General features: G+C 52.4%; 2 protein-coding genes across 26 annotated transcripts in view; one reads left to right on the top strand and one right to left on the bottom strand.

Moving 5' to 3' along the window:
* Positions 1-2,503, top strand: part of CBX1 (chromobox 1) — a 28,356-nt gene extending 25,853 nt beyond the window's left edge. For all 3 annotated transcript variants that reach the window (XM_084984762.1, XM_084984761.1, XM_003131538.5), the window contains exon 5: positions 994-2,503. In XM_084984762.1, coding sequence (XP_084840888.1) covers positions 994-1,138 — 145 coding nt within the window. In that variant the 3' untranslated portion in view covers positions 1,139-2,503. The remainder of the gene's footprint in view (positions 1-993) is intronic.
* Positions 2,504-9,226: 6,723 nt separating this feature from the next.
* On the bottom strand, positions 9,227-21,971 carry NFE2L1 (NFE2 like bZIP transcription factor 1). Of its 23 annotated transcripts, none has more exons than XM_084984696.1 (6): positions 21,836-21,971; positions 18,884-19,904; positions 14,004-14,219; positions 13,502-13,591; positions 13,118-13,276; positions 9,227-12,371 (listed from the first exon to the last, which is right to left on the bottom strand). In XM_084984696.1, exons 2-6 carry the CDS (start codon positions 19,391-19,393, stop codon positions 11,013-11,015), a joined length of 2,334 nt encoding a protein of 777 aa, XP_084840822.1. In that variant the 5' UTR covers positions 19,394-19,904; positions 21,836-21,971; the 3' UTR covers positions 9,227-11,012. The 23 variants fall into 23 exon arrangements, with proteins under 23 accessions (XP_084840822.1, XP_084840826.1, XP_020922753.1 ...); XM_084984700.1 differs by having other exon boundaries at positions 14,004-14,186; XM_021067094.2 differs by lacking the exon at positions 21,836-21,971 and adding an exon at positions 21,386-21,494.
* Between the last annotated feature and the right edge of the window lie 1,780 nt (positions 21,972-23,751).

Genomic DNA, 23,751 nt, shown 5'->3' with positions numbered 1-23,751 from the left:
TTGCCAAAGTAGCTATTTCTCTGCAGTGGAATGACCGAACTTACCTCAGAGGCTGTTGCTGAATTGGCAATAAGGGGCAGCCTGGAAGTTCCCGCTGTGGTGCAGTGGGTTAAGGATCTGGCATTGCTGTCAGTGCAGCAATTTTTAAAAAGGAGGGGGGCAGCCTTCTTTGACTTCCCATCCTGTTTACGCCCCTTTTCCCTCCAGTTCCCTTGTCTGTTGTTGAAAAACATACCTTACCAGCTTTCTCTTTTCTGGGTCCATGGGGCTGTGTGGCCTTGGTGTACCTGTTGCTGGGGTTCCAGAAGTTTGGGGTGGTGCCTCGTCAGAGATCCCATCATATGTATCTGCTGTCTGCTCTGTGCTATATTGCCTCCACCTAGGCCAGTGATCTGAAGATGGAACTTACTCCTGAGTGCCTTGTAATATGTCTGTGATTTTCAATTTTTGAGAATACTTTCAAATTCAGAAAAATATAGAGAATTATGTAACAGTCCCTTTATTTTCTACCTCCTGGTGTTGAAGCACCATTTCAGAGCACCTGGGAGTTGTGGTCTATCAGTGTGAGCATGGCACTTGGCAGTACCAAACAGTATGGTTAGGAGTCAGTGGGGACGTGTCCACCTGCATGGGCTCTGGCCAGAGCCAGATTGGTGTTGAATCTTCGTATCCATCATGGTATCAAATACTGCTATAAAGCCAAGGTTGCCCCATGGGCTTTGGACAGCTGGGATAAAGCTTTGGAAGTATTCCCTCCGAGAATCTGAGGGTCATGGTTTATGTGTGTGGCCTTTCCCAGAAGTTGAGAGTTAGCTTCTGACAGAGGGTGTCAGTGACTAAAAGCTGTTAGTAAATGCCGCTTGGGGCATGTTATCATCCTACCCTGGCCTGATTTTCTGGAATTAATATTTTTAAAGCCCAGTCCCTTGGGTCATCCAAGTTAGGAGACGACCAGCACCTGGTCTCAAAGTGTCTCTGTGCTTTGTTCTGCAGGAAAAACTCTGATGAGGCTGACCTAGTCCCTGCCAAGGAAGCCAATGTCAAGTGCCCACAGGTTGTCATATCCTTCTATGAGGAAAGGCTGACGTGGCATTCCTACCCCTCGGAGGATGATGACAAAAAAGATGACAAGAATTAACTCTCCTGAGTACCAGCCCCTGTCACATCTGACTGTGGGTTTCGAGTGGGGAAAGAAGCAGTTCTACTTGTCTTGACACCATAGAGGTGGCTTGAGAAGATGTCCTTTGAAGAGCCAGTATAGTTTCTGTGCCCTACAGCAGCCCAAGTGCTTTAAAGCCTTTCCATGCTGTATAGTTTGCACACCCATCCCGGTGGAGGGGAAGGAGGGTCAGTGTTTCAAGGCAACCCATTCTGAACTTTCCTGAAAAAAGCAAAGGGCCTTCTATGAAGGACAAAACTTGCAGAATGGGGTGTGGGAGAGCAAAAGATACTATAGATCTTCAAAGAGCATCTCCACAACCCACAGCCTTCTTCCCAATAGTGTTAACTCTGCATTTTTACAGCGTAGCATGTGTGTAGTTTTTGGCTATTACAGGTGTATTATTTGGGGTGGGAGGGATGGGGTGGGAAGGAAGGGAGGATCATTTTTGTTAAAATTTTGGGGCCTGATCGGGGAAGTGGTGAAACAGAGGAGAGAACAACTAATGATGATTTGGTTCTGTGCCCAGAATATTTTATCCCTTCAAAAAATGTCATTGGCAGCCTAAATGAGGACTGTGAGAGACTTTAAAAGCTGTGAATGCCTGAAACTCATAAGCCAAGGTGTTCCCTGCCTGAGCTTAATGCTGTTCCCAACAAAGGACTAAGCCGGTGAAGAAGTTACCAAAGCTGCCATTTGGGGGATGGAAACTCGTTGAGGAGGAAAAATGTTCTTGGAGTGAATACACAGGCAGATCGTTCTGCCTTAGAGGTGCTAATTCTTGAAATTGACAAGGAGACCCTTTCTTTTCTACTTACGAAGTTACAGATATCAGCTTGTCCATCCAAGCCACTGGCTGAGGTATTTGGGGAGGGGGCAGAGGGCAGTCTAGGAAGTAGGAGAGTAGGGAAAGACAAGGGCCTGTGCTCTTAAGAGTGGAAAAACTCTTGAAGCCTCTGTTTTTTGAACTTTGATCTCTGAAACCATTGGTGGCAGGGTTCAGTCACCGACAGCACAAGTTCCCTGAATCACTTCAAGAGTAGAACAGTTTCAAAAGCCCTGGTCTCAGGAGAAGATTAAATTTTCATACTGGGGCAGCGGTTTACTTTAAAACAAAACAAAACAAAAGTTTGGGTTGTTTTTAATCCTAAGAATTAACCAATACCCAAAATGCTGTCTTGAATCATGAGATCCATCAGTTCTTGACATCGTCTAGACCTGCATCTAGAACGCCATTGTAAAATCTTCTTAGGCATGTGTTAGGGTTCTGTGACAACTTTGTTTAAATGTAAACTTCATACCAACACTGTCAGTTTTTGTCTTAATAAAACTATAGATTTATAATCCTTGATTTTTGTCTTGTCTTGCCAGAAGCTTTCCATGCCTTTTATTACCTTATAGATTGAGCCTATTTGGGAACAACTTCCACACTTGGATGGTTTTATTTCTTAAGTACTGTAGGCTTGAAAATCTGGTGCCTGGTGTGAATCTCTTAAGTGGTCTCACCATATTAATTTAGCAAATATTTATTGAGCATTTATCACTGCTATAGGGATTATAAAGATTGTTACAGCATTCTGTCTTCACACTGCTTAAAGTTTGTTTAGCTCTCTGTGACCTGGTAACATTTATGAACCATGATACATTTGGAAGCATGGGTTTTAGGGGTAGGTTTAGATCTTGGCTCGTGTATTTCGTAGATTTGTGTGACCTTAGCTAAAATCAGCTTCTCCAAACTTTTCGGGAATTGGTCGTGTGTTTTGATCAATGAATTCAAATGTCATCCATTTTCTTTTCCTTTTCTCTTTTTTTCTTTTTGTCTTTGGTCTTTTTAGGGCCGCACCAAAGCACAGGGAGGTTCCCAGGCCAGGGGTCGGATCTGAGCTGTAGCTGCCTGGCCTACACCATAGCAGCAGCCACAGCAGCAACGTGGGATCCAAGCCTCATCTGCGACCTACACCACAGTTCACAGCAACGCCGGATTCTTAATAACCCACTGAGCAAGGTCAGGGATCGCACCCTCGTCCTCGTGGATACCAGTCGGGTTCATTAACCACTGAGCCATGACGGGAACTCCATTTTCCATTTTCTTAATTTCATTTTCTGCCTATACTTCCAGAGCCAAAATGGAACTAGATTCTTGTCACTTATAAAAGGGAAAATGGGATTTCCACTGAGAGCAGTTCAGCTCTACTAACTAGTACAAAGCATTTGTTCCAAATAAACTGATGCATACTTTTTTCAAAAAGCCTCCCACAAGTCTGGGGAAACATAAGCAAAGTGGAGCTTGGGACCTCTTTCTGCGCAGAGGTCGCAGAAAAGCAATCTGTATCTAAGAGAGTGGGGGCGGAAAGATGTATCTGGTTCTATTTTCCATCATCACATGCACTGAAATTAGCCTTCAGCCTGTGTGTGTGTGTCCAAAATGGGCTGCTATTCAGTTTTGGCCTTAACCTTTGGAACCTACTTCACTGTCACTGCTGGCCTTCCTGAGCCCTTTTTAAAACCATATCATTCTTCCCCAGGGAAGACACTGACCTTGATAATGCATGCAATGAAAATTGAAGATATATACAATTTCATTATCTTTAACAGCCCTTTATCACATTTCTGTATTCAATAGTTAAGGGTAAACTTTTCTTAAGAAGTTGTTGAAGCCACTAATGATGCCAATGTTAAGGGGGAAAAGGCACAACAAATCTTGCCTGCCTCAGCAAAGTATTCAGAGAGCATTTCTTCAGGCAGTGCAAAAACATGTTTGTTGGATGTCTTCAATCATCATCATAAACCTCCAGCCCAGGAGTTGAAGAGGAGACCCAGGTTGTTACCTTCGTTACCATTAGAGAAGAACCGGAGCTCACTAATTTGGTGTCAGAATCATCAGAACCTCTCCTTCACTGCCTTCGGCTGAGTTGCAAGTTGGTACAGTAAGTGGACGATATAATGACTACAGGAATAATAACAAGTGACAGTGCTCAGAACAATTGTGTCTGCTTTTCTGCATTTGAAAGTCTGTCTGGTTTTTGTTTGTTTTCCCACCCCTGGCATACGGTGTTCGCAGGCCAGGGATCAGATCCAAGCATCCTAAGGCATAGGTGCTGTAACACCAGATCCTTAACCCACTGTGCTGGGCTGGGGATCGAACCTAGGGCTCCCATGACGCTGCTGATCCCGTTGCACCACAGCAAGAACTCAAAAGTTTTGACTACCAATTATAAATAATGTCTAATAGTTGAGTTTTATGTGCTTATTTTCAAATACAAGCTTATATTCAGAACTCATTCAGATGCAGCTCATTGATTTTTTTTTTAACGCTTGGCTACTTGGTGTTTGACCTTATGTACACAGCACACCTTTACAGTCTATGGCCTGTGGCATTGAGAATCTGTGTTACAAAGTAACTCTTTCCCTCACAGAGAAAGGGGGATGGTAGAAGAAATTGCTACTCCAAAATAATTTGGTGGAATTGGAACGCTAAAGTCCCAAATTTCTGCAGTGACTCCAAATCCTGAACTAAGTATGGAGCTAGGTTCCATCTGAGATCAGATTTATCTGATCAAGTCATAATAATCTGATGTGTAAGCTCGGTCTTTCTGATGAGGACATTCTCATTTAAAACTTGCAACTGTTAGGAAGGGACTGCATCCAGCCTCAGTGTCTTCCCTCCCCTAGAATTTCGGGGAAATACAAAATGCCACTGCCAGGCCAGCATTCAGCTTAGTAAAGGGAGGAGACTTGGCTGCTGCTTCCTTGCCTTTTAACAGCAGGTAGAGGTGTCCTGGTGTTCTGGCATGTGGTGAGGAAGTTTAATGGAGGAGCTTGAGATCCTCAGACAATTGTCAGCCTCTGGTCTGCACATCACTTTGGTTTGACTGTCCAGCAATGAGGTTTTGTCCACAAGTTATTGTAGCCAATGTGTTCAGAGTTCCACCTCTCATATGGATGACTTTTAATCAACCTTGGCCTTGGGAGCTTCCCATTGAAGAAACTGCTGAATATTGAAAGCAAATGAAATGTGAAGCTGAGAATGTAAAGCATATTTGGCCCTCCTTTCTGGGGCAAGTAGAGCAAGGCATCTGTTTCTAAGACTTTTGGCGGGGGGGGGCCTAGGCCAGTGAGGTGGCAGAACTCTGAGGCAAGGCTAAAATATAAGTTTACAATATGTGCTGTTTATATTAAATAGCTTGTGTTAATTCACCAGCAGGTCTGAGTGCATTCTGACCATGTGGTTTGTGATAGCACCAAAGCTACTGTTCCTTACGGACTTTAAAATCCCAGTGGATGGAGTTCCCTTATGGCACAGGGAGGTAAGGATCCGGCACTGTCACTGCTGTGGCGCTCTCTGGTCATTGCTGTGGTGTGGGTTCTATCTCTGGCCCAGGAACTTCCACAAGCCGTGGGCAGGCCCAAAACAAAACAAGTCCCAGTTGACTTTGACCAATCCTGCACTATTTACTGTTTGCATAGCCACAGGTCAGCCTGGGCAACTTTGGGGACTGGCTCTGGGACACAGGCCTGGTTTCAGCTACTGCTTCAGCCACTAGCTGAGGCTTAAGACAACTTGAGTTAGCCTCATTAAATTTGTGTTTAAATAAAGGAGTTCCCATCGTAGCTCAGCGGAAACGAATCTGACTAGCATCCGTGAGGATGCAGGTTTGATCCCTGGCCTTGCTCAGCGAGTTAAAGATCTGGTGTTGCCATGAGCTGTGGTATGGTTCGTGGATGCGACTCAGATCTTGCATTGCTGTGGCTGTGGTGTAGGCCAGCAGCTATAGCTCCCAGTCAACCCCTAGCCTAGGAACCTCCATATGCGGGTGCAGCCCTAAAAAGAAAAAAAAATTGTGTTTAAGAGGCAGAGTTCAACTCTTTTTGTCTTTGCTCCATCTTTCTCCAAGTGAACTTGATTTGTTTCCTTGCACATACTGTGCAACCTCTTCCATTCTGTTGTTAGGCTGGAAAAGAACCAGCTTTAAGACTTGCTGGTACTTCTGCATATCCAAAAAGGAAGACAAGGGTTTATAGCCAACACACCGCTTCAACAAGGCCCATACTCTCATTCCACTGGAGACAACTAATTCAGACAGACGTGAACCTTCAGAGACGTCCTGGACAGAATAAGGACTAAGGTCTAGCACTCAAATCAGATGTTAAGTTTCACATCCATCCCCAGATTCCCTCATGCTCATTCTCTAAAGTTCAGAACCAGAGGGAAGGAGACAATTGACCTCCGTGTGAAGGAAAAGTCAAAGCTATTGTTCTTGGGTACACTGACAAGATGCCGCGTGAGAAGGTCCATGGGACCCTTCCCTTCCCAGATGGATCAGTGGTAGGAAAACAAGGCTCAACCACCCATGATAATAAGACACATGGGTTTTGCTGGAGAAGTTGGTTACTTGGTTGGGGAAATGATGTCCAGGGAGGCAGACACCCATCTAGGATCTGTTTTTGTACATGGACGGCATCAGTAAGGAAATGGGCTTTTTTCGAGTCCTGCCCTAAAGCTACATACTTAGTCTGAGCTTTTGAAGCTGTTGCTCTAGGTCTGTCCTTACTGAATGAAGTAGATTAGGGTGGTGGGGCTGGTTTTTTTTGCTGCAAGGCACTTGCTTTTCCAGCTGTGTGCCAAACAGACCTGAAGAGCAGCAAGGACTGGTGTGGCTGTGGGTTGTAAAAGCAGGAAGGCCGGGCTCCGTGAAGAGAACCTCCCCATTCACCGGCTGCTCTTAGTTCTGCTCAGCTTTCCCTGATAAGGACAAAGAGTCAGCCATAGAGGTTAGGTCTTTTTTTTTTTTTTTTTTTTTTTGGTCTTTTTGCCATTTCTTGGGCTGTTCCCTCGGCATATAGAGGTTCCCAGGCTAGGGGTCTAATCGGAGCTGTAGCCTACGCCAGAGCCACAGCAACGCAGGATCCGAGCCGCGTCTGCAACCTACACCACAGCTCACGGCAACACCAGATCGTTAACCCACTGGGCAAGGCCAGGGATCGAACCCGCAACTTCATGGTTCCCAGTCGGATTTGTCAACCACTGTGCCACGACAGGAACTCCGAGGCCAGGTCTTGATGTTGACAACACCGAGTATGTTGTCCCTGCAGCTCCATTTCCCCCCTCAGTTCTACATTCCTTCTATTTTTACTGATAATGAAATAGCCTGGTTTCCATCTCCTTACATGCGGGGTTTTTTTTGTTTGGTTTTTTTGGCTTTTTCTAGGGCCGCACCCACGCCATATATGGAGGTTCCCAGGCTAGGGGTCGAATCAGAGCTGTATCCGCCAGCCTACGCTAGAGCCACAGCAATGCGGGATCCGAGCCACATCTGCGACCTATACCACAGCTCACAGCAATGCTGGATCTTTAATCCACTGAGACAGGCCAGGGATCAAACCTACCTCATGGTTCCTAGTCGGATTCACTAACCCCCAAGCCATGACGGGAACTCCGTATTCTTAAGTGATTTAAGATATGTGGGAAAATCAGTTTGAATGATACCTAAGGCTAAAGACAAAGCAAGCCTTCGACCCCTGCCTGAGCAGGTCACCCTGGTTTGTTTTTAGTTAAGCCTGAGGCCTGCTCATCTCCCTGCAAACCCTAGGACCTCGTCTTACTTCCTGTCTCAGGTGTAGCAGCTTTCACTTAAGGCCTCATATCTTCCTGCCAGAAAAAGCCTTGAAGCTGGAACACCCAGCCTACCTGCCAACAGCAAAAAGAGGTCAGCCCCACAGCAGTGCTGACCAACTTGGCCCCAGGCCTCGGCTAATCAGCATGCTCCCAGACACAACTGTACGTCTCTCCATAAGGGGACACCAGGGAAAGGGGTGACCAAAACACACTGTCTCAAACCAGAGGCAGAGGCAGCACTGCCGGGGGTGGGTGGGGGAGACTTTTGAAATCTTTTGTTTAAAAAGTCACGTAACAAGGTAAAAGTTATAGCCTAACTGTGTACTAAACAAAAATAACATACACACATTTCTAAAGATACGAAACAGTACTCTGATTTTTACTTATCACAGGTCTCTGTATATAATTTGTATTTATCAGCATGAATTAGAGTTTTTCCAACTTAACTTTTAGCCTTTTTTCCTTTAAGAATCTGTTTTATTTGGCTTACAATCACAAGTTAATTACTCATTAGGAAAGAGTTCTTGCTTAATAGGACCAACCCCTTCCAAGGAGATGGGGGAGGCACTATAAACTGAAACAAGAACTCAGTGTTATCCCTAGACTTGTTTTCCACTCCGCAGGATAAACTCTAGTAGCATCACTGGAGGACGGGCCGAGCCAGGTCACACGGTGGTACATGGGAATTCAAGATCACAGGTTCCATGATGGAGATCACAGCTTGTGGTCTTAAACCTTGTCCAGTAATCTCACTTGGTCATTTGCTGAGCGCCGGCCCTTACACGGGCACGTGGCAGTTCCACCAACCAGCCAGTACCTTAAAAGCATTCAGCTCGGCACAGACTTTCTGGGCTTTGAGGGAGAACAGGTTCTGGTCGCCTCCCTCAGCTGGAGGGGTCTCCGGCACCTCAAACCCTAGAGCCTTCTGCTCCCCTAGTTCCATGGCCCTGCTGTTACTTACAGTGGAGGGCTTGGCATGTGCTGGCCCCAGTGACTTCCCAGGTTTCTACCATCACAGTTGTTGGTATGACTTCGCTCCAGTGCTCTGCATGCACCTCCTTGGTGAGTGGGGCCGCCAGAGAAATAACAGCACAGTCAATATTAAAAATGCAGCCTGTCACAGGTGGACAGCTAAGCTGGGCTAGGTGACAACACCCCCGCCCCCAGCCTAGCGCTATAGAGAGAGAGGGGCCAAAAGGATTCTGAATCTTTCCTCTGAAAGGATTCAGCGGGCAAACCCTAAAAAAGAACGTAACACCTCTTTGGAAGATTTAATACAGTATTTAAGACTTCTTTTGTCTTTAAAAGTTGATCATTGTCCACCTCCCTTGCTCCCCACCCATCCACCTTCCCGTAAGAGCTCTGCCTTCACCGCATAATGGCCAGTCCTCTCCTCACGGGGCTTGTTTCCTTCACTCTCAATTTACATTCAAAATAGGGAAAAATTGCACTTGAGAATGAATCATCCATTTTATTTTATTTTATTTTGTCATGTGCTCACAGCATCTCTCTCTCTTTCTCTCTCTCTCTCTCTCTCTCCCCCCTCTCCCTGGCAGGTCACAGAGATAAATTAAAAATAAAATCTACAAGGAAAATAATTTATAAAAGCACTTCCCAGGCTCGTGCCTTCTATCCCTACTGCACAGTTAGAATGCCCCCCGCAAGTGGGGAGGAGAATCCGTGCTTCTCCCCCTTCCAACTCACTCCTGCTAGTCTGGGGCCGACAGTGCTCCAGGCCCAGGAAGGGGCGGGGGCAGCAGTGGCAACAGTTAAAAATAAAGACATTGGAGCCACCCTGGTGCTCCCCTTTCTGCCTCTCCCAGGCGGTCCTCCAGGAGCCCTTGCTAAACTGAGGGTGCGGAGAAGCTGCCCGTGGCCAAGAGCCTGGGGGAGGGGTAGCCTCCTCCCCCCTTACATGCACATCTCATTCTCCTAGAAAGAAACCCAAAAAAAAAAAAAGCAGACGGAGACCTCGGGACAGAGGAGAAAAATCCCAAGTGTGTTCACACGGTTACACGGAGTCTTTATGGCAAAGAGAACATTTAGCAGCTTTGAATATTGGGGTATCTCCTTTTTACTCGACACAATTATTCTAGACCCTATGAGTGAAACAGGGCTCAAGCCCTAAAAAAATCAAAGCGCAAGAAACTCTACGAGGACTAGTTTTTGTTGCTGCTGGGTGTTGTCGGTTTCCTTTTAATCTTTCCAGTGACAAGCCCAGAGGTTGGCAGGGGAGGCCTGAGGGAAGGGTCTCTCCCCAGGGTTGTGCTGAATACTGCCTGGCTTCTCCACATCACCCCCCCCCCCCCCCCCCGCCTCAGAGCAGCCCCGGGAGGCTGCAGGCCCAGCACTGGGGGCACCACCAGCACCCCAGCTGCAGAAGAGCTCCAGGCAGCCGGTGAGGGGCGGGGACACGGGGCGGCGGGAAGAGAACAGCAGTCGCATGCAGGCTCTGACGGAGACGTGGGAGCCTCGGCTCAGGGGTGACTGGGCACAGAGGAAGACGGATGGCAGGGCAGTGAGTGACATGCTTGGTGCTGGGGCTGCTGCAACCCAGGGCCTCGCGACCCTTTCCCGCTTCTCTACCCTTTGATCCTAACCCTCCAAGCCCGGGTGGGGTCCCCGTGGCTCCTCTCTGACCGAAACCTCACAAGACCGAGATCTAAGAGCGCCCCCTTCAGGGATGCCCAAGTGCAGGAGCAGAGTTCACAGGCCCCTCCAGGACCCACTCCATGGCCCACCCTCCCCGCGGGGGGAGTGGGCTTTCCTCACACCAACGACCTAGTCCCACCTAAAACCTGCTGCCTGGAATCGTGGCCAGAGCCAACGGAACCTGCCTGTTGACTTTCTTCCTGCTTTGATTTTTTGGGGCTTTTTTCCCTCTTTCTTCCTCCCTTCCAGGAATGAGACTTCCTACCACTTTCTTCTCCCAAGTCCCTTCCTTCCCCCGTGTCAGCCGCCAGCAATGCCAGCAACACCCTTCCCCCGAAGGAAAGGGGTCGGGGTGAGGACCCTGTCCCCCCAAACGGTCTGGCCACTTCCACCCCCCCCAGCGGGGGAAGCTGAGCCAGACAGCGCCCGCGCCCGCCTCGTCCTGTCCACTGACCCGCAGTCATCCCATCTGAGAAGATCTATTGGATAAGAAGGCATTGAAGTCCCCGCTCGAGGTCCAGGTCCAGGCCCAGCCCTTCTCCAGTTTCCGTCTCGGTGAGCGTCAACCCCCCTGGCTGCCCGGGCTCACTTCCTCCGGTCCTTCGGCTTCCTCTCCTGCCGCCGCGCCTGCTGGTCGGCCAGGGTGCGGGGAATGAGGAGGACGCTGCCGTCGCCCGCGTACTGGAGCGCGTACTGGCTGGGCGAGTAGGGCCGCCCGTTCTCATCCCGCAGCCGCCCGAACACCTCCTGGTACAGGCTCTGGACCTTCTGCTTCATCTGCCGCAGCGAGCGGAGGAACTCCACCTTCTCCCGCAGCAGGCGGGCCTTGTCGCGCTGCAGGTCCTCCACGTCCCGCTCCAGGTTGAGGATGGTGTCCAGCTTGCGCTTGCGGCAGTTCTGCGCCGCCATCTTGTTCTTGCCGCGCCGCCGGATGTCGCGGATGAGGCTGAGCTGCGCCTCGCTCAGCTGGTACTTGGACAGCAGCTCGTTGAACTCCTCCACCGGCAGGTTGATGATCTTGTCGTTGGTGAAGGGGATCTTCATGGCGCGGGCCCGGTGCTCGTCCCGGCTCATCTGCTTGTCCAGGAAGTCGGCCTGCTTCTCCTTGCTGCCCTTCTTGAGGGCGCCGGGCGGCGGCAGGTCGGCGGCGTCCAGGGCGCTGGGCGCCATGTTGTACGTGTGGTTGTGGCCCACGTGCTCCAGGTAGGGCAGGCACGAGAGCTGGGACGGGTCCTGGTAGCTCATGCGGCAGAACTTGGAATACTCGGGCTGGTAGCCCACGGCGCCCTCGGCCTCTTCCAGATCCAGGGTCTCAGAGTCAGAGCTGTAGCCCACGGCGCCTTCCTCGGAAAAGGAGGAAGAGGCGGAGGAAGAAGCCGACGAGGAGGAGGACGAGGACGAGGACGACGAGGACGAGGACGAGGAAGAACTGCCTTCCGAGCTGCTCAGGGAGGAGGGGCTGTGGCTGGAGTCCAAGGAGAGGCCTGAGTCGGAGTCGAACTCCTCTTCGAGCTGGGAGGCCTGCACGGGGTTGAAGCCTTCTTCGATGGCCAGGTCCATCAGGCTGATCTCGTCCAGCATGGCTTCATCTAAGAGACCCCCCAGGGGGTCAGGCAGCTCGGGGCCCGCGGTGTCGTTGGCCGTGCCGTTGAGCTGGGGTGGAAAGAAGAGCCCCGCTAGGTTGGTGGAGCCGAAGGTGGAGTTGAGGCTGGTGGAGTTGCTGGGGACCAGCGGGAGCAGCGTGGAGCTGCTGGCCACAGGCAGGCTCTCCACCTCGGGGCTGAAGAGGGAGAAGTCCTGGCTGCAGCCCCCCAGGGACGCCTGATGCAGGCTGACATTCTGGTTGATGGGAGTGTTGGGGGCAAGGCTGTAGTTGGTGCTCAGCGGGTCTCCAGGAGGGGCGTTGTACAGGATTTCGCTCGTTGACGTGTTCACTTCCATGGCCTGGGAGGGGAGACGAGCGTGACTGCCGGCTCAGCGCCGACGCCCTCCCCAGGTGTGGCTGGGGGCTCCCTTAGCAGGCGCCCTGCACAGGCGCAGCTGCATGAATGTAAAGGCACGAGCCTGGAAACCCGAACCCACAGTGTCAACTCCTGGCCCCGCTTGATCCAGCAGGCCCGGCAGAGATGGGCTCCTCCCTGTGGACTTCACCCCAACGCAGGACTGATCAGCTCCAGGTCTCGTTTGGCCAGATCGCCCCAACACCTAACAATGACTACCCTCCACCGCACAATCAGCGATGCGCAAAGAACACCCAGCCTTGGAGTGAGAAAGGCTGGCTGTGCCACTTGCTGTGTGACCAGCAGCATTTCACTGGGCCTTTCTCTGAGCTCCAGTGTCCTCCCTTTGAAATAACAAAGGGCTGACTAAAAGGCCATGGGGGCCAAGTGAGCAGACAACAGCTGTGCGACACTGCAGGAATGTCCGCTTTTATTAACACTACATCTTGGAAACACCCAGTCAAGACATTATCTGCCTGAAGAAAAGGATGGAGACCTGCTTTAGGAGGTTCAGCCCTAGGGCTTTAACCCAAACCCCAATTCTACTGCACCCCCTACTGCCCCAAGGAGACGCCTGGACAGTCACTGCTCAGTGTTCTGACTTTCTTTTCCCAGAAGTAGAAGAGCAGCGAGCACGGGGACGCCCCCCACACAATCCGATAGGTCTGTACCGGGTTCTGATCAGCCTACCTGCATTTCCATGATGGACATCAGATCTTGCCACTGCTGTTCCAAATCAAATGGAGACTCTGTCCCCGTCAGGAGAGGAGACAAAAGGTTGTTTTGAAGACCTGGGGGCTCACTCTCACTAGGCACTGCTTCTGTTATGCTGGAAATGTCTGTGGGAAACTAGGGCAAAACACAGAGGATTTAACAGGGGAGGAGGAAGACCACCTTCTGCTTTCCTCCCAGAAACGACCACCTGAGGTTCTGTTTCTTCCTTCCTCAGAATTCACCCCCAGCAGCCAGGACAAGGCCAGCACCAAGAGCTGGCCCCTCAGGCAGCCTCAGAGAAACACACCGTGTGCAGGCTGCCCTGCTGGCTCAGTGGGCTCTCCCTGCAGTCCTGCTCACCTCTGCATTCTCCCCAAAGGGGCAGGTGGCCTCCAGCAGCCTAAGGCACTCTTCCAGGGACAGGGCTGTCTGGTCCTCCCCACCAGGCACCTGTGGCAACAGCAACTGTAAGTCTGACTGCCCTGGGCCTTGGCTGCCTGTGGGCCAAAGCCCTTCCCCAGTCTTTCCAAGGGAAGCCTGAAGGAGGCCCCGTGTGGCTGGTTGCAGGCCGACACTGTCCCTCCATTCCCAGGCTCGGCTGGCCTTGAGTCCCAGACTCCAGGAGAGAAGAGAGTGGGAGAGTCCTGACACACACAGAAAGCTGCCAGGTGCTCTGCCTCCCGTGTGCTGTTCCTCCCCAAGGCGTGGCCCCTCTGCTGCCACTGCTCTTCCACTCCCGCTTCCTCAGCCCTTCACTCGGACTCCAAGACCCCAACCCAAGACATACGTTCAGGCCCACCCCACAGACCCAAGCTGCCTTTTCTAAAGAGACGTTTCCGGAAGTGGGCAGAGGCAGAAGTACCTGTGCAGGGAAGCTCTCCCCAGTCTCTCCATCCACTAGCAGGTTTTGTGCCAGAGCTTCTGCACCCTCGCCTGGCCAGGTGTCCTCCTGCTCTGCTCCATCTTGCAGTTCCTTATCCACATCCTGCTCTTTCTGGCGATGACTGTAGTCAAAAATCTCACGCCCAGCCCCCAGGTCAATATCCTGTCGCCAAAGGATGTCAATCAGATCTATATCCTGAAAGACAGAGCACTGTGACTTTAGCTGTGCGGTCCAGGGGCCCCTCCCAGTCCTGCCCCTCAGAGGTTCCCCCCCCCAGCACCACTCCGATTACTCCAGGGTAGGGCCCCTCCCTGGCTACACACCTGCCAGCCTCTACCTCTGCCCCCTCTGTACCAGCAAGGCTTCATTCATCCATTTCCAGACACAAGCCTCCAAAAAGAAAGTGCTAGCAAAACCCACGAGCATGACATCCCATCCCCACCGTACAGGTCTGTGGGCTCAGGATCTGGACCAGAGACACAGCCAGGCCAAAAGGCAGGACCATCTCACCACTACTTAAGAAGAAAGGGGGAAGCAGGAGACACGTCTCATTTTGGGAATGGGAATCCCTTGAAACTTGGGTTGTAGGAAGCCGGCCACAGCAAGCCAGGGGGAACTGTCACGCAGAATTGCTTCGCAGTGGCCAGGCTTGCATCAGCCTGTGGTGCCATTTCATTTGCATAAAGGGGTGGGGTGGGCTGGAAAGGAAAATCCCTGCATTTGCAACCACCTGATGCAACCAATGACAACGAAAGGCCATCTCCAGCCTGTCCTAGAGCCATTCCCCCTTCCCTGGCTGAGGCAAGAGGATGCCTCAACACCCACAACTCTTAAAGCCCAGGCTCACCTCAAGATCCATCCCTGCCAGAATGCCCACTCTCAGCTGATCCTAGCAAGCCGCCTCAATCCCAGGAGAGCCTCGGGCAGTCAGATGATCCTCACTGAGCACCCCACCCCTGCCAAGGCCAGCCCCACGGTATCCCCTCATGCCAGTGCTCACATTCCCTCACCACACCCCAGGACCCACTGACTCCCATCAGTCAGCCCCCTCAAGGACACAGCCCCCACCACAGCACGGCCAAAACTGCTGCCACGGGCACCAAAATGCCTCCCTCCCACTCTACCCTGGCGCTCCTGATCAGTTTCGGCTCCATCCACCACCCCCACTGCCACCAGCACAGAACCCCAATAAAGGAGACCTTTGGGCTCCCTATACATGCTGCCCCCTGTGGCTGAAGAAACCCTAAACTGATGCCTTCCGTTCAGAGGTTAAAAGGCGGATACTTTCCAGAAGACAATATCCTTAGCTGAGACCCACCTCCCTAGCCCTGACCATGTACCCCCTTCCCACCGAAACCCTCCCGGAAGCTAAGACCTCCCAGGTGTCCCTCTCCCTGTAGTCTCCCCACATACACCAACCTGGACAGAAGCCCTGGACCCAGGAGCAGAGGGGGGCTGGGCCACCCGGTGACCAGCCACCAAAGAGTTAAGGGGCCGGCTCCCTTTGGCACGGCCCCCACCACTGTGAGAGCTGCGGTCCAGGCGGGTCATGGTCTGCGAGATGAGCCCCAGGGCAGCGGGGGCCAGGCAGCCGGACAGGGGGCTGCAAGGAGCTCCTGGCTAGCCGGGAGCACACCAGGCTGGAAGGGTGGCCCCTTGCTAGCTCCGAGGGGCCCGAGGAGGGTGCCCCGCCCGTGCTGCTGCCTGGGCGGCCCAGCCCAGCCCCCTTCCTCCATCCTGGAGCAGCCCCCTCCCACCTCACAACCCCGGTCCCACTCAGGCGCCCGGCAGCCCCCACCCTGAGCTCACCGCAGAGGCTGCAGTGAGATGGGACTCCCACCCCATGCTCCGTGCTCAAGCTGCAGAGGAAAGCAAGCTCCCTCCTGGGCCTATCCTCCCGCTCCTCCCTCTCTCCCCCTCCCCACGCCCCCCAAACTTGTTACCTAGGCTGCAGCAAGGAGCCAATCCCCTCCCCCTCCCACCCCGCAGGTCACTGCTGAGGCTGCAGAGAGCCAATCCCCTCCCCCAGGTCAGCAGCTGGGCTGCGGAAAGAGCCAATCCCCTCCCACTGTCGTTACCTAGGCTGCGACCAGAGCCAATCTCCTCCCCCAAGTCTCCGCTGGAGATGCGGAAGGAGCCAATCCCCTCCCACCGCCTGTTACCTAGCTGCAGCCCGGAGCCAATCTCTGCACCAGGGCAGCTGGAGAAGCTGCCGCAAGGAACCAGCCCATCCCCGGGCCGCCTCCGTCTCCTCAAGGAGACGCACCCAGGGGCGGGCAGCCCCACCCAGCCCAGTCAGCCAGCCCGGGTGGCGCAGTGAGAGAGCCCTGGGGGGAAGGGGTGCCACGCTCCCTCCTGTCGCATCCTGCTTACCCAGCCCACTCAGGACTGGGCAGGCGCTCCTCGCGCAGCTTCTCCGGGAATCTAAGTTCTTCCCGGGAAGTGGACGGAGTTTTCCCGTTCCTCAGGAGGGCTGCGGCCAGTCGCTCAGGCGAGGCTGAGCAGGAACCCGGGGAAGCCAGGGACTTTGTCACCCTCCAAGAGGCCAGATCAGAGGAAGCCGCCCGCACACATGCAGAGATGTCACGGTGCTGAGCCAGGCCTAACCCCAGGCAAAAGGAGGGAGACACAGCCTGAAGGCCCGCACTGAAGGAGACGGGTGCTCCGCGACATCCGTGTCCCCCACGCTCTGTATCCCAGGCTTTGTTCAAGAGCATTCTCTGCCTGAGCCCCAGCTCACACCCCTAAGTCAGGAAAGAAGCCCCAGAGAGAATCACGGTCACCAATCCGGCTCCCATCCTCACCGCTGCTCCCCTTGAGCCTAAGGTCAGGTCAGGGACAGTATGTTCTCCTTGGTCGCAGACTGCTCCAAAGGGCTGTACACAGGCCACCCCCTGCTCTGGGCAGAGTGCCAACCTGGAGGGGAATCCTATCCCTGACAAGGGCCTGGGCTATAGCTGTCCATCGAATAGGCCCAGCGGCAGGGGAGCGCTGCCACCCCAGGGATAATACCAGCTCCAGCAGTGCCTGTCACATGCTCTGGACCTGGGTATTTTTATCCCTGGGCTGCTGAGGAAATGCTGTTCCAGACACACAGTAATCCTCCCCTCCCCCATACCCAGCCTGGGCCCCTAGAGCTGACCCACCCCTGGCCCCTAAAGGGAGTAGTGAAGGCCTGGGGCCAGGGAAAGCCTAACCTTCAGGAAGGCCAAGAAATGGAGGGAAGCAGGGTCAGAGTCCCATCCCGTCCCACCTCAACTCACCCAATTATATTCAAAACACCCCATCCCAGGAAAGCAGGAACGCTCCCTCCAGGAAGGGGAATGCAGCCGCTCTGGTGAGGATCCCAAGGCCGATCACACCCACCCCTTGCAGAGCTACCCTGGGGTGGGATGATGGAAGAGGAGGCCACTGTGCCAAGACCGGACCCCACTTGAAGGGAAAGAACAGAGGAAACCCCTGTAAGAACCTCAGAAAAGAGGCAGGGGAAGGCAAGGAGTGCTCACAGCTCCCATGCTCCCGGAATTCTAGTCCCTCTCAAAGTAAAACCAGTATGAGCCAGCTAAGCACAGAGCAACCCTGGCACGACTACATCCGGGGCCAGATCAACCTGTCATGTAGGGGCTGTCCTATGCTTTTTAGGATGTTTAGCAGCACCCCATGCCGCTCCCCACTAGATGCCACGAGCACCTTCTCAGGCTGGGACAACCAAAGCTGTCTCTAGACATGGCTGCACATCCCCTGAGGGGCAAAATCATCCCCAGTTGAGGACTACTGGCCCCGAAGAAGCCACATGCTTTGACGGTCACTAACATTCAAAGAATTGAGTTCAGGAACAGGCTCGAATACAGTCCAGGAGGCAAAATCGGGTCCAAGGGAGGCAGAAAGAGCCAAATCTACAGCATCTGTAAAACTTTTTTTCTATCTGCACACCCCCTCTTCTCAAACACCCCCCACCACACCCCCTGCCTCAAGACTCAGCTCAGGAAAACCCAGCCCAGTACAATCCAGCCCTCTTCTTTCCCTGATGGCCAGGCAAGCAAAGTAGACCTTTTCTTTAAGCTCCTTAAGACTGAGTTTGGCAAGCCAGGACCGAACGCAGGAGCAGTCTTATCACATCTGTGGGACTGGGGCAGCAGAGGCCATTTACCACTGTTAAAAGCAACTGCATCACCTTCTGCCCAGAACAGTATGCCAGCCACAAGTCAGGAGTTAAGATCTCTGACGACTGGAAGCAAGCTGACCTCAGCAGCAGAACGCAGTTTCTCTCCTAGCTCCCGGCCTTACTCCCTGCAGAGAGCCTTTAGCAAAGAAAGGGAGCCTTGGCTCTCTGCTAGCCAAGAATAACTATCTAAATCTACCCCTTGGCTCAGGCTCAGGAGAGCCGACTTATCAGGCAGGACCTTATGACAACAACAGGCCTGACTACAAAGGAGGAGAATTTCAGGATACGTATGTGTGTTTTGATGTGGGGGGAGGTACAAGGCAACAGTCCACACAATATTTGTGTCTTAGCAACAGATACACACCGCATGGAAGCGCATCACAACATGACTCCCTCCCCCACTCCGGGGCCTCCAGGAGTCATGTTGAAATCCAAGCAGTAAACACACAGGCATGTTCTAGGAACCGCCCACTGCCCTGACGGTCCATTTAGAGGTGGGTCAACCACTCAACCTAAGGAAAATACTCCCAGCCTCCAATCCCAGGCAGACAGTTAAGCCCATTCGTATCCAAGAACACCCTCTCTGGTTCTTTACAAGGGTTTACGAATACCACCACCCCATTCCTTCAGGACCAGCCCACCGCGCCCTCCAACCCCAGACCCTCCCCACCCGCCCCTCCATGTAGCCACTAACCTCTTTGGTTAAGTCTCCACTGACTGGAGGGGCTACAGCTCCCAAATCCTCCAAATCTTCACTGAATCCCTGCTCCGTTTCGCTCTCTCGCACCCCGTTGTCTGGGCCTGTCACATCTTGGAGACCACTGGAACTCTCGAGGGCGAGGCCTGAGCTGGGCTGGCTGCCAGAGACCGACCCCTCCGGATCCCGGTGGACCAGCCAGGCGTTAACCTCAGTGGTGGGCACCTGGAACCTGTCCAGGGCCCTCACCTGACTGAGGAGCCGCCGGGCAGTGAAGTAATTGTCCAGGTCTATGCTCTTGGGGTGGATACCATAGCCATCCAAGGTATTCCTCAGGTTGTGGAACTGGGTCTGAGTATAGGCAGAACTGGGCCCCAGGATGATCTCCCGGAGCGGGGGGAGCTGTGAGGTCAGGTAAGTATCCACGTCCACCCGCACCCCAATCAAACTGAGCAGAATGGTGAACTGGAGGAGTCCTTCCGTTAAGTATTTCTTCAGAGAAAGCATTGCTGAAGGACCAGAATGTTTATGCTTTCTGGTTTTTAAATCTTCCAAAAGACAAATCAAGGCCACTGCTCTGCTGCTCCAGCCAGCAAGTTACCCCCCTCAGGGCCAAACCCCGGACCCCACCCCTGGGGAACACAGGGGCCGAGCTCCCTGATGGCCTCAGAGGAAAGCACAGCCCTTGGAGCCAAGGCCACTCTCCAGACCACATTCACTTTTCCCTTCGTGACACCACACTGCTGAAAGTACAACTGTTCCTAACCCAGTCCAGGCCCTCCGGGCCCACGTGACTTCCTGTCTCCACAGTCCACATACAGTCACTTCCTCACTCACATTAGTTGTCCTTTGTAGATTCCACTGCAGGCTGTTCTCAGGAACAGCTGATGGATTTTTTTTTTTTTTTTTTCCTTCTCCCTCCTAAGGTTTATTTTCTTTGGCTGGAGCTACAGGCCTTTTGTCTTGGGTCAGAGTGTCCCGCCTCCTCCACACTTACCAGGGGGGTTTCCAGAGAAACCTGAAATGGGAACCACAAAAGCAACAGGATAAGAGTCCATCATTTTTCATCCACGATCAAGGCAGAAAGCAGAAAACATATTAAAAGACCACTCTTATTTTTTACTCAACAATAACTCAGTTATACGCTCGTAAAAACAAAAAAACCCAAAAATTTGTTATAGACAAGAATAACTACGAAAGGAAGATTCTGCTCACCAGGGATCTCAGTATCTGGCTATTAACTGTGCAGGACTCTAAAGTTCATTTCAGATAAGCAGATAATGCCCAGGGCATCCTAACTATTTTACATGTTGTCCAATTTATCAACCCTCCCCCACCCCAAGTATACACTACCCAGATTCTATTTTTAGGTTGAGAAGTCCATTTCCTATCTTAAAAGAAAGTTTGCTTGCCATCTCTCAGGAGAAAGCCTCCTACAAGTCCTCTCCCTTCAAGTTCTAAAGGGGAGGGAGAGATTATTATTACTGGCTGAGAGTGTACAAGGATGAGAGGACAACACATTACAGAAAAAATGCTTTTTCTGTTTTCCCGATTTTGAAACCTGACTTCCCTTTCCTATCATTCTTACATTAAAGGAAAAAAAAAAGGTGGGGGGTACTGAAGGGAGGGGGGTGGGGGCTGAGGCAGGATTATTTGGCCCAGAATTTGAATAGGCAGGTTTTATTTTCATTCATGTGACCTTCTGAGCCAAAGCAGAAGGATATGGCCAAGTCCTCAACCCAGATAGCCAAGTGGAGAGAGAGCAAAGCTGCCTTTCAGTTTCTAGTCTCTACTTCGGAGCTTCCATTAACCTCACAAACCAACACATAACTCTCTCTTCTTCACTGTTGTGACCCAATCCTAAAGAGAAAAAGGGATCTATACATACACACAGACACACACACACACACCCTTATCTGGTTAGAGTAAACATAATTACGATCTAGAATTCCTGCTTACACTACCCTCCAGTTCTCACGCGATTTATTACTAAAACCTCCCAAGAGCCAATTAAGTTCGGGCAAATGGACGAGGTCCCTTAAAGATTGAGGAAGGCCAGGTCTGAGCCCGGTCCCACCCTGCCCCGGATACCCGAGTCCGGCTGGGACCAAGTCGCCATGCCGCTCCTGGCGCCTCGGCTTCTAGCCTTCTGGGGCAGCAGCGAACAAGTGCTACTTTCCTGGCCTTGACCCACCCGGATGGCCAAACCCCACCCCGCCCTCCGCCCCTATGGCCCCACCCCGCTCCCAAGCCCGGGCCTAATACCACGCCTTCTCAGGCCCTCAGCCCTCCCCAGTCCAACCCACCCCGAAGCCGGCTTTCTCCACAGCCTCTGGGCCCCTCCCTGCCAGGTCCAAGGCCCAGCCCCGAGCGAACCCCGCTCGCGGCCGCCCGCTCCCGCCTCCTGCCCCTCAGCTCCACCCCGCCGCCCTTCACCCCATAAGCCTTGGCCCCGCGGCACTGCGCCCCTCCCGTGAGGGAAAAAAATGTGCTTGATACCGCTGCTGAGCTCGGCGTCCGCCGCTGCTGTCCCAGCAGGCCCTCAGCCCGAGTCCAGGCCTTGCCGCCGCCACCGCCGGCCGGCCTAGAGCTCGCCAGCCTCCGTTTCCCTCCCCGCCCCCTCCTCCCACCTCACTCGGAAGCCCGCCCCCCGCGCCCTCCCCAGGAACACGTTTCTTCCAATCAACGAGCCGAGATAGTGGCCGTCGCCGGATGTCGCTTTGATTGACAGCAGGGAAAGCCCAATGGCTAAGTGTACCTCCTCCTCCCTTTACCGATTTCCCAAGACTGACAAGCTCCGCAGTCCAATGGGCATGTAGGCCCGCCCCGCGGCGCAGGCCCACCAATAAGTGGGGCTAAGGTCCTATCGCTCGGCGTTCTAGACTCCCTCCGCCGTGCGCCAGCCGCGGGAATTACAGGCTGGGCTCGGAGCAAAGCGAGGAGGCCGACCTCTTCTAGTGCGTTCTTTGAGCTGGAGGATAAAGGCTTCTGGCCGGGTGTGGGAGGTGGTATCGCCGTCGGAGCGCGGAATCCCCCCCATGAGGGTTCCCACGATGACTTGCAAAAGTCCAGTGAGACCTGAGAGGCCGAGGTGGGGGCACAGCGTGTGTATTTGGCGGGTTTGACGACGCTCGTGCCACCATCTTAGCTGCTGGCAGCGGAAACCACTCTCTCAGCTTCCGCTCCGTGGAAGCTTGGCACGGGGTTCCTTGCCAGTCCGGGATCTTTGCACCACATGTCAGACAAGGGTCAAACTGTGGCGGCAGCTCGGCGATGTTGCCACGATGGTGTGTGGCATAATTAGTGATTTTTTTGTCATGATTACAACACCCCAAAGAGCTCCGCCCCTGTATGGTCTCTGCTCAACCTCCCACTTACGTTACTCCTGCTTTTCCATAACTTTCCTCAGTTTCTAGTGTTTTCTAATCTCGCCTAGCCCACGTATTCGTGATTTTCAAATATTAGTTTACCCCCAGCAACACTTGCGGAAGTTGTTAAACTTGCACATTTGGAGGCACCATGCCCGAGGTTCTGATTCACTTACGACCCAATAACCTCGGATGGGTGCGGAGACCACTTTTAACCAGTGGCCGAGTTGGAGTATGTAGTGAGTTGTTCCTAGCTGTGGGACAAAGAGGCATTGACTCAAATTCTTGACTCCTTGGAAGATCCCACTAATCTAGTGGGCGAGTCACTGGTCCTTGTACAATCAAGGACAAGGCTAACTGGTAAGTCATTTGGTGAGAACATTGAGTCCATCACGTGTTTGGAGAGTTAGGCGGCTTAATTCGAGGTGGTTCCCAGATTATAAAGCACTTTCGCCATATGGAAGTACACAGTAGCATCCATTCATTGAATCTTTAAAAAACGTAAACGCTGGCTACCTGTTTCAAAGTCAGATTCAGAGAGCACATTTTATTTCTTCGTCTTACTATTTCTCTCCCAGAAATTGCTAGAATACAAACGCCACAAGGACTAGAATCTTGTGCACTGACTGTGGAGTCTTCAAAACCTAGAAAAGTGCCTGCTACTTAGACACTCAATAAATGCTTGCTTAATAATCGAAGGGGAACAAAAACAGGCAGGCCTGTGGTTAAAGGCACCCATCAACTTGGAGGGTGTGGCTGAAGATGTGGCATGTTATCAAGGAAAGGGGTGACCCTTCAGCCCTTTAGTAAGACCACGAAGGTAAATACTGCTCTTGTATAAGAAAGCAAGAGAGGGAGTTCCCGTCGTGGCGCAGTGGTTAACGAATCTGACTAGGAACCATGAGGTTGCGGCTTCGGTCCCTGCCCTTGCTCAGTGGGTTAACGATCCGGCGTTGCCATGAGCTGTGGTGTAGGTTGCAGACGCGGCTCGGATCCCGCGTTGCTGTGGCTCTGGTGTAGGCCGGTGGCTACAGCTCCGATTGGACCCCTAGCCTGGGAACCTCCATATGCCGTGGGATCGGCCCAAGAAATAGCAACAACAACAAAAGACAAAAGACAAAAAAAAAAAGAAAGCAAGAGAAATTAAGGTATGATCAGTAACTCAAAAAATAAGGAAACAGTAGTTCCAGTCATGGCACAGCAGAAATGAATCCGACTAGGAACCATAAGGTTGCAGGTTTGATCCCTGGCCTCGCTCAGTGGGTTAAGGATCCAGTGTTTCCGTGAGTTGTGGTGTAGGTCACAGACGAGGCTCAGACCTGATGTTTCTGTGGCTGTGGCATAGGCTAGTAGCTGTAGCTCTGATTGGACCGCTAGCCTGAGAACCTCCATATGCCACCGGTGCGGCCCTAAAAAGCAAAAATAAATACGTGAATAAAAATAAAAATAAGGAAATAGTTTAAAACCATACACTAAAATATATTAAGGGTAGACTAA

This window comes from Sus scrofa, chromosome 12, assembly GCF_054392235.1.
Source record: "Sus scrofa isolate SSC_HxYL_T2T_F1_AM1 chromosome 12, Sscrofa_HxYL_maternal_Yorkshire_Landrace_v2.0, whole genome shotgun sequence".
Taxonomy (NCBI): Eukaryota; Metazoa; Chordata; class Mammalia; order Artiodactyla; family Suidae; genus Sus; species Sus scrofa.
This window is presented reverse-complemented; position numbering and strand designations above follow the sequence as displayed.

Bases quoted from the DNA above. Each gene is read 5' to 3' on its own strand.
- NFE2L1 (XM_084984696.1), bottom strand. From the start codon at position 19,393: ATGCTTTCTCTGAAGAAATACTTAACGGAAGGACTCCTCCAGTTCACC. The intron at 13,277-13,501 runs GTGAGCAGGACT...GTTTTGCCCTAG, and splicing joins CCTTTGGGGAGAATGCAGAG to TTTCCCACAGACATTTCCAG. The intron at 12,372-13,117 runs GTAGGCTGATCA...CTCCCCTCCCAG, and splicing joins TGTCCATCATGGAAATGCAG to GCCATGGAAGTGAACACGTC.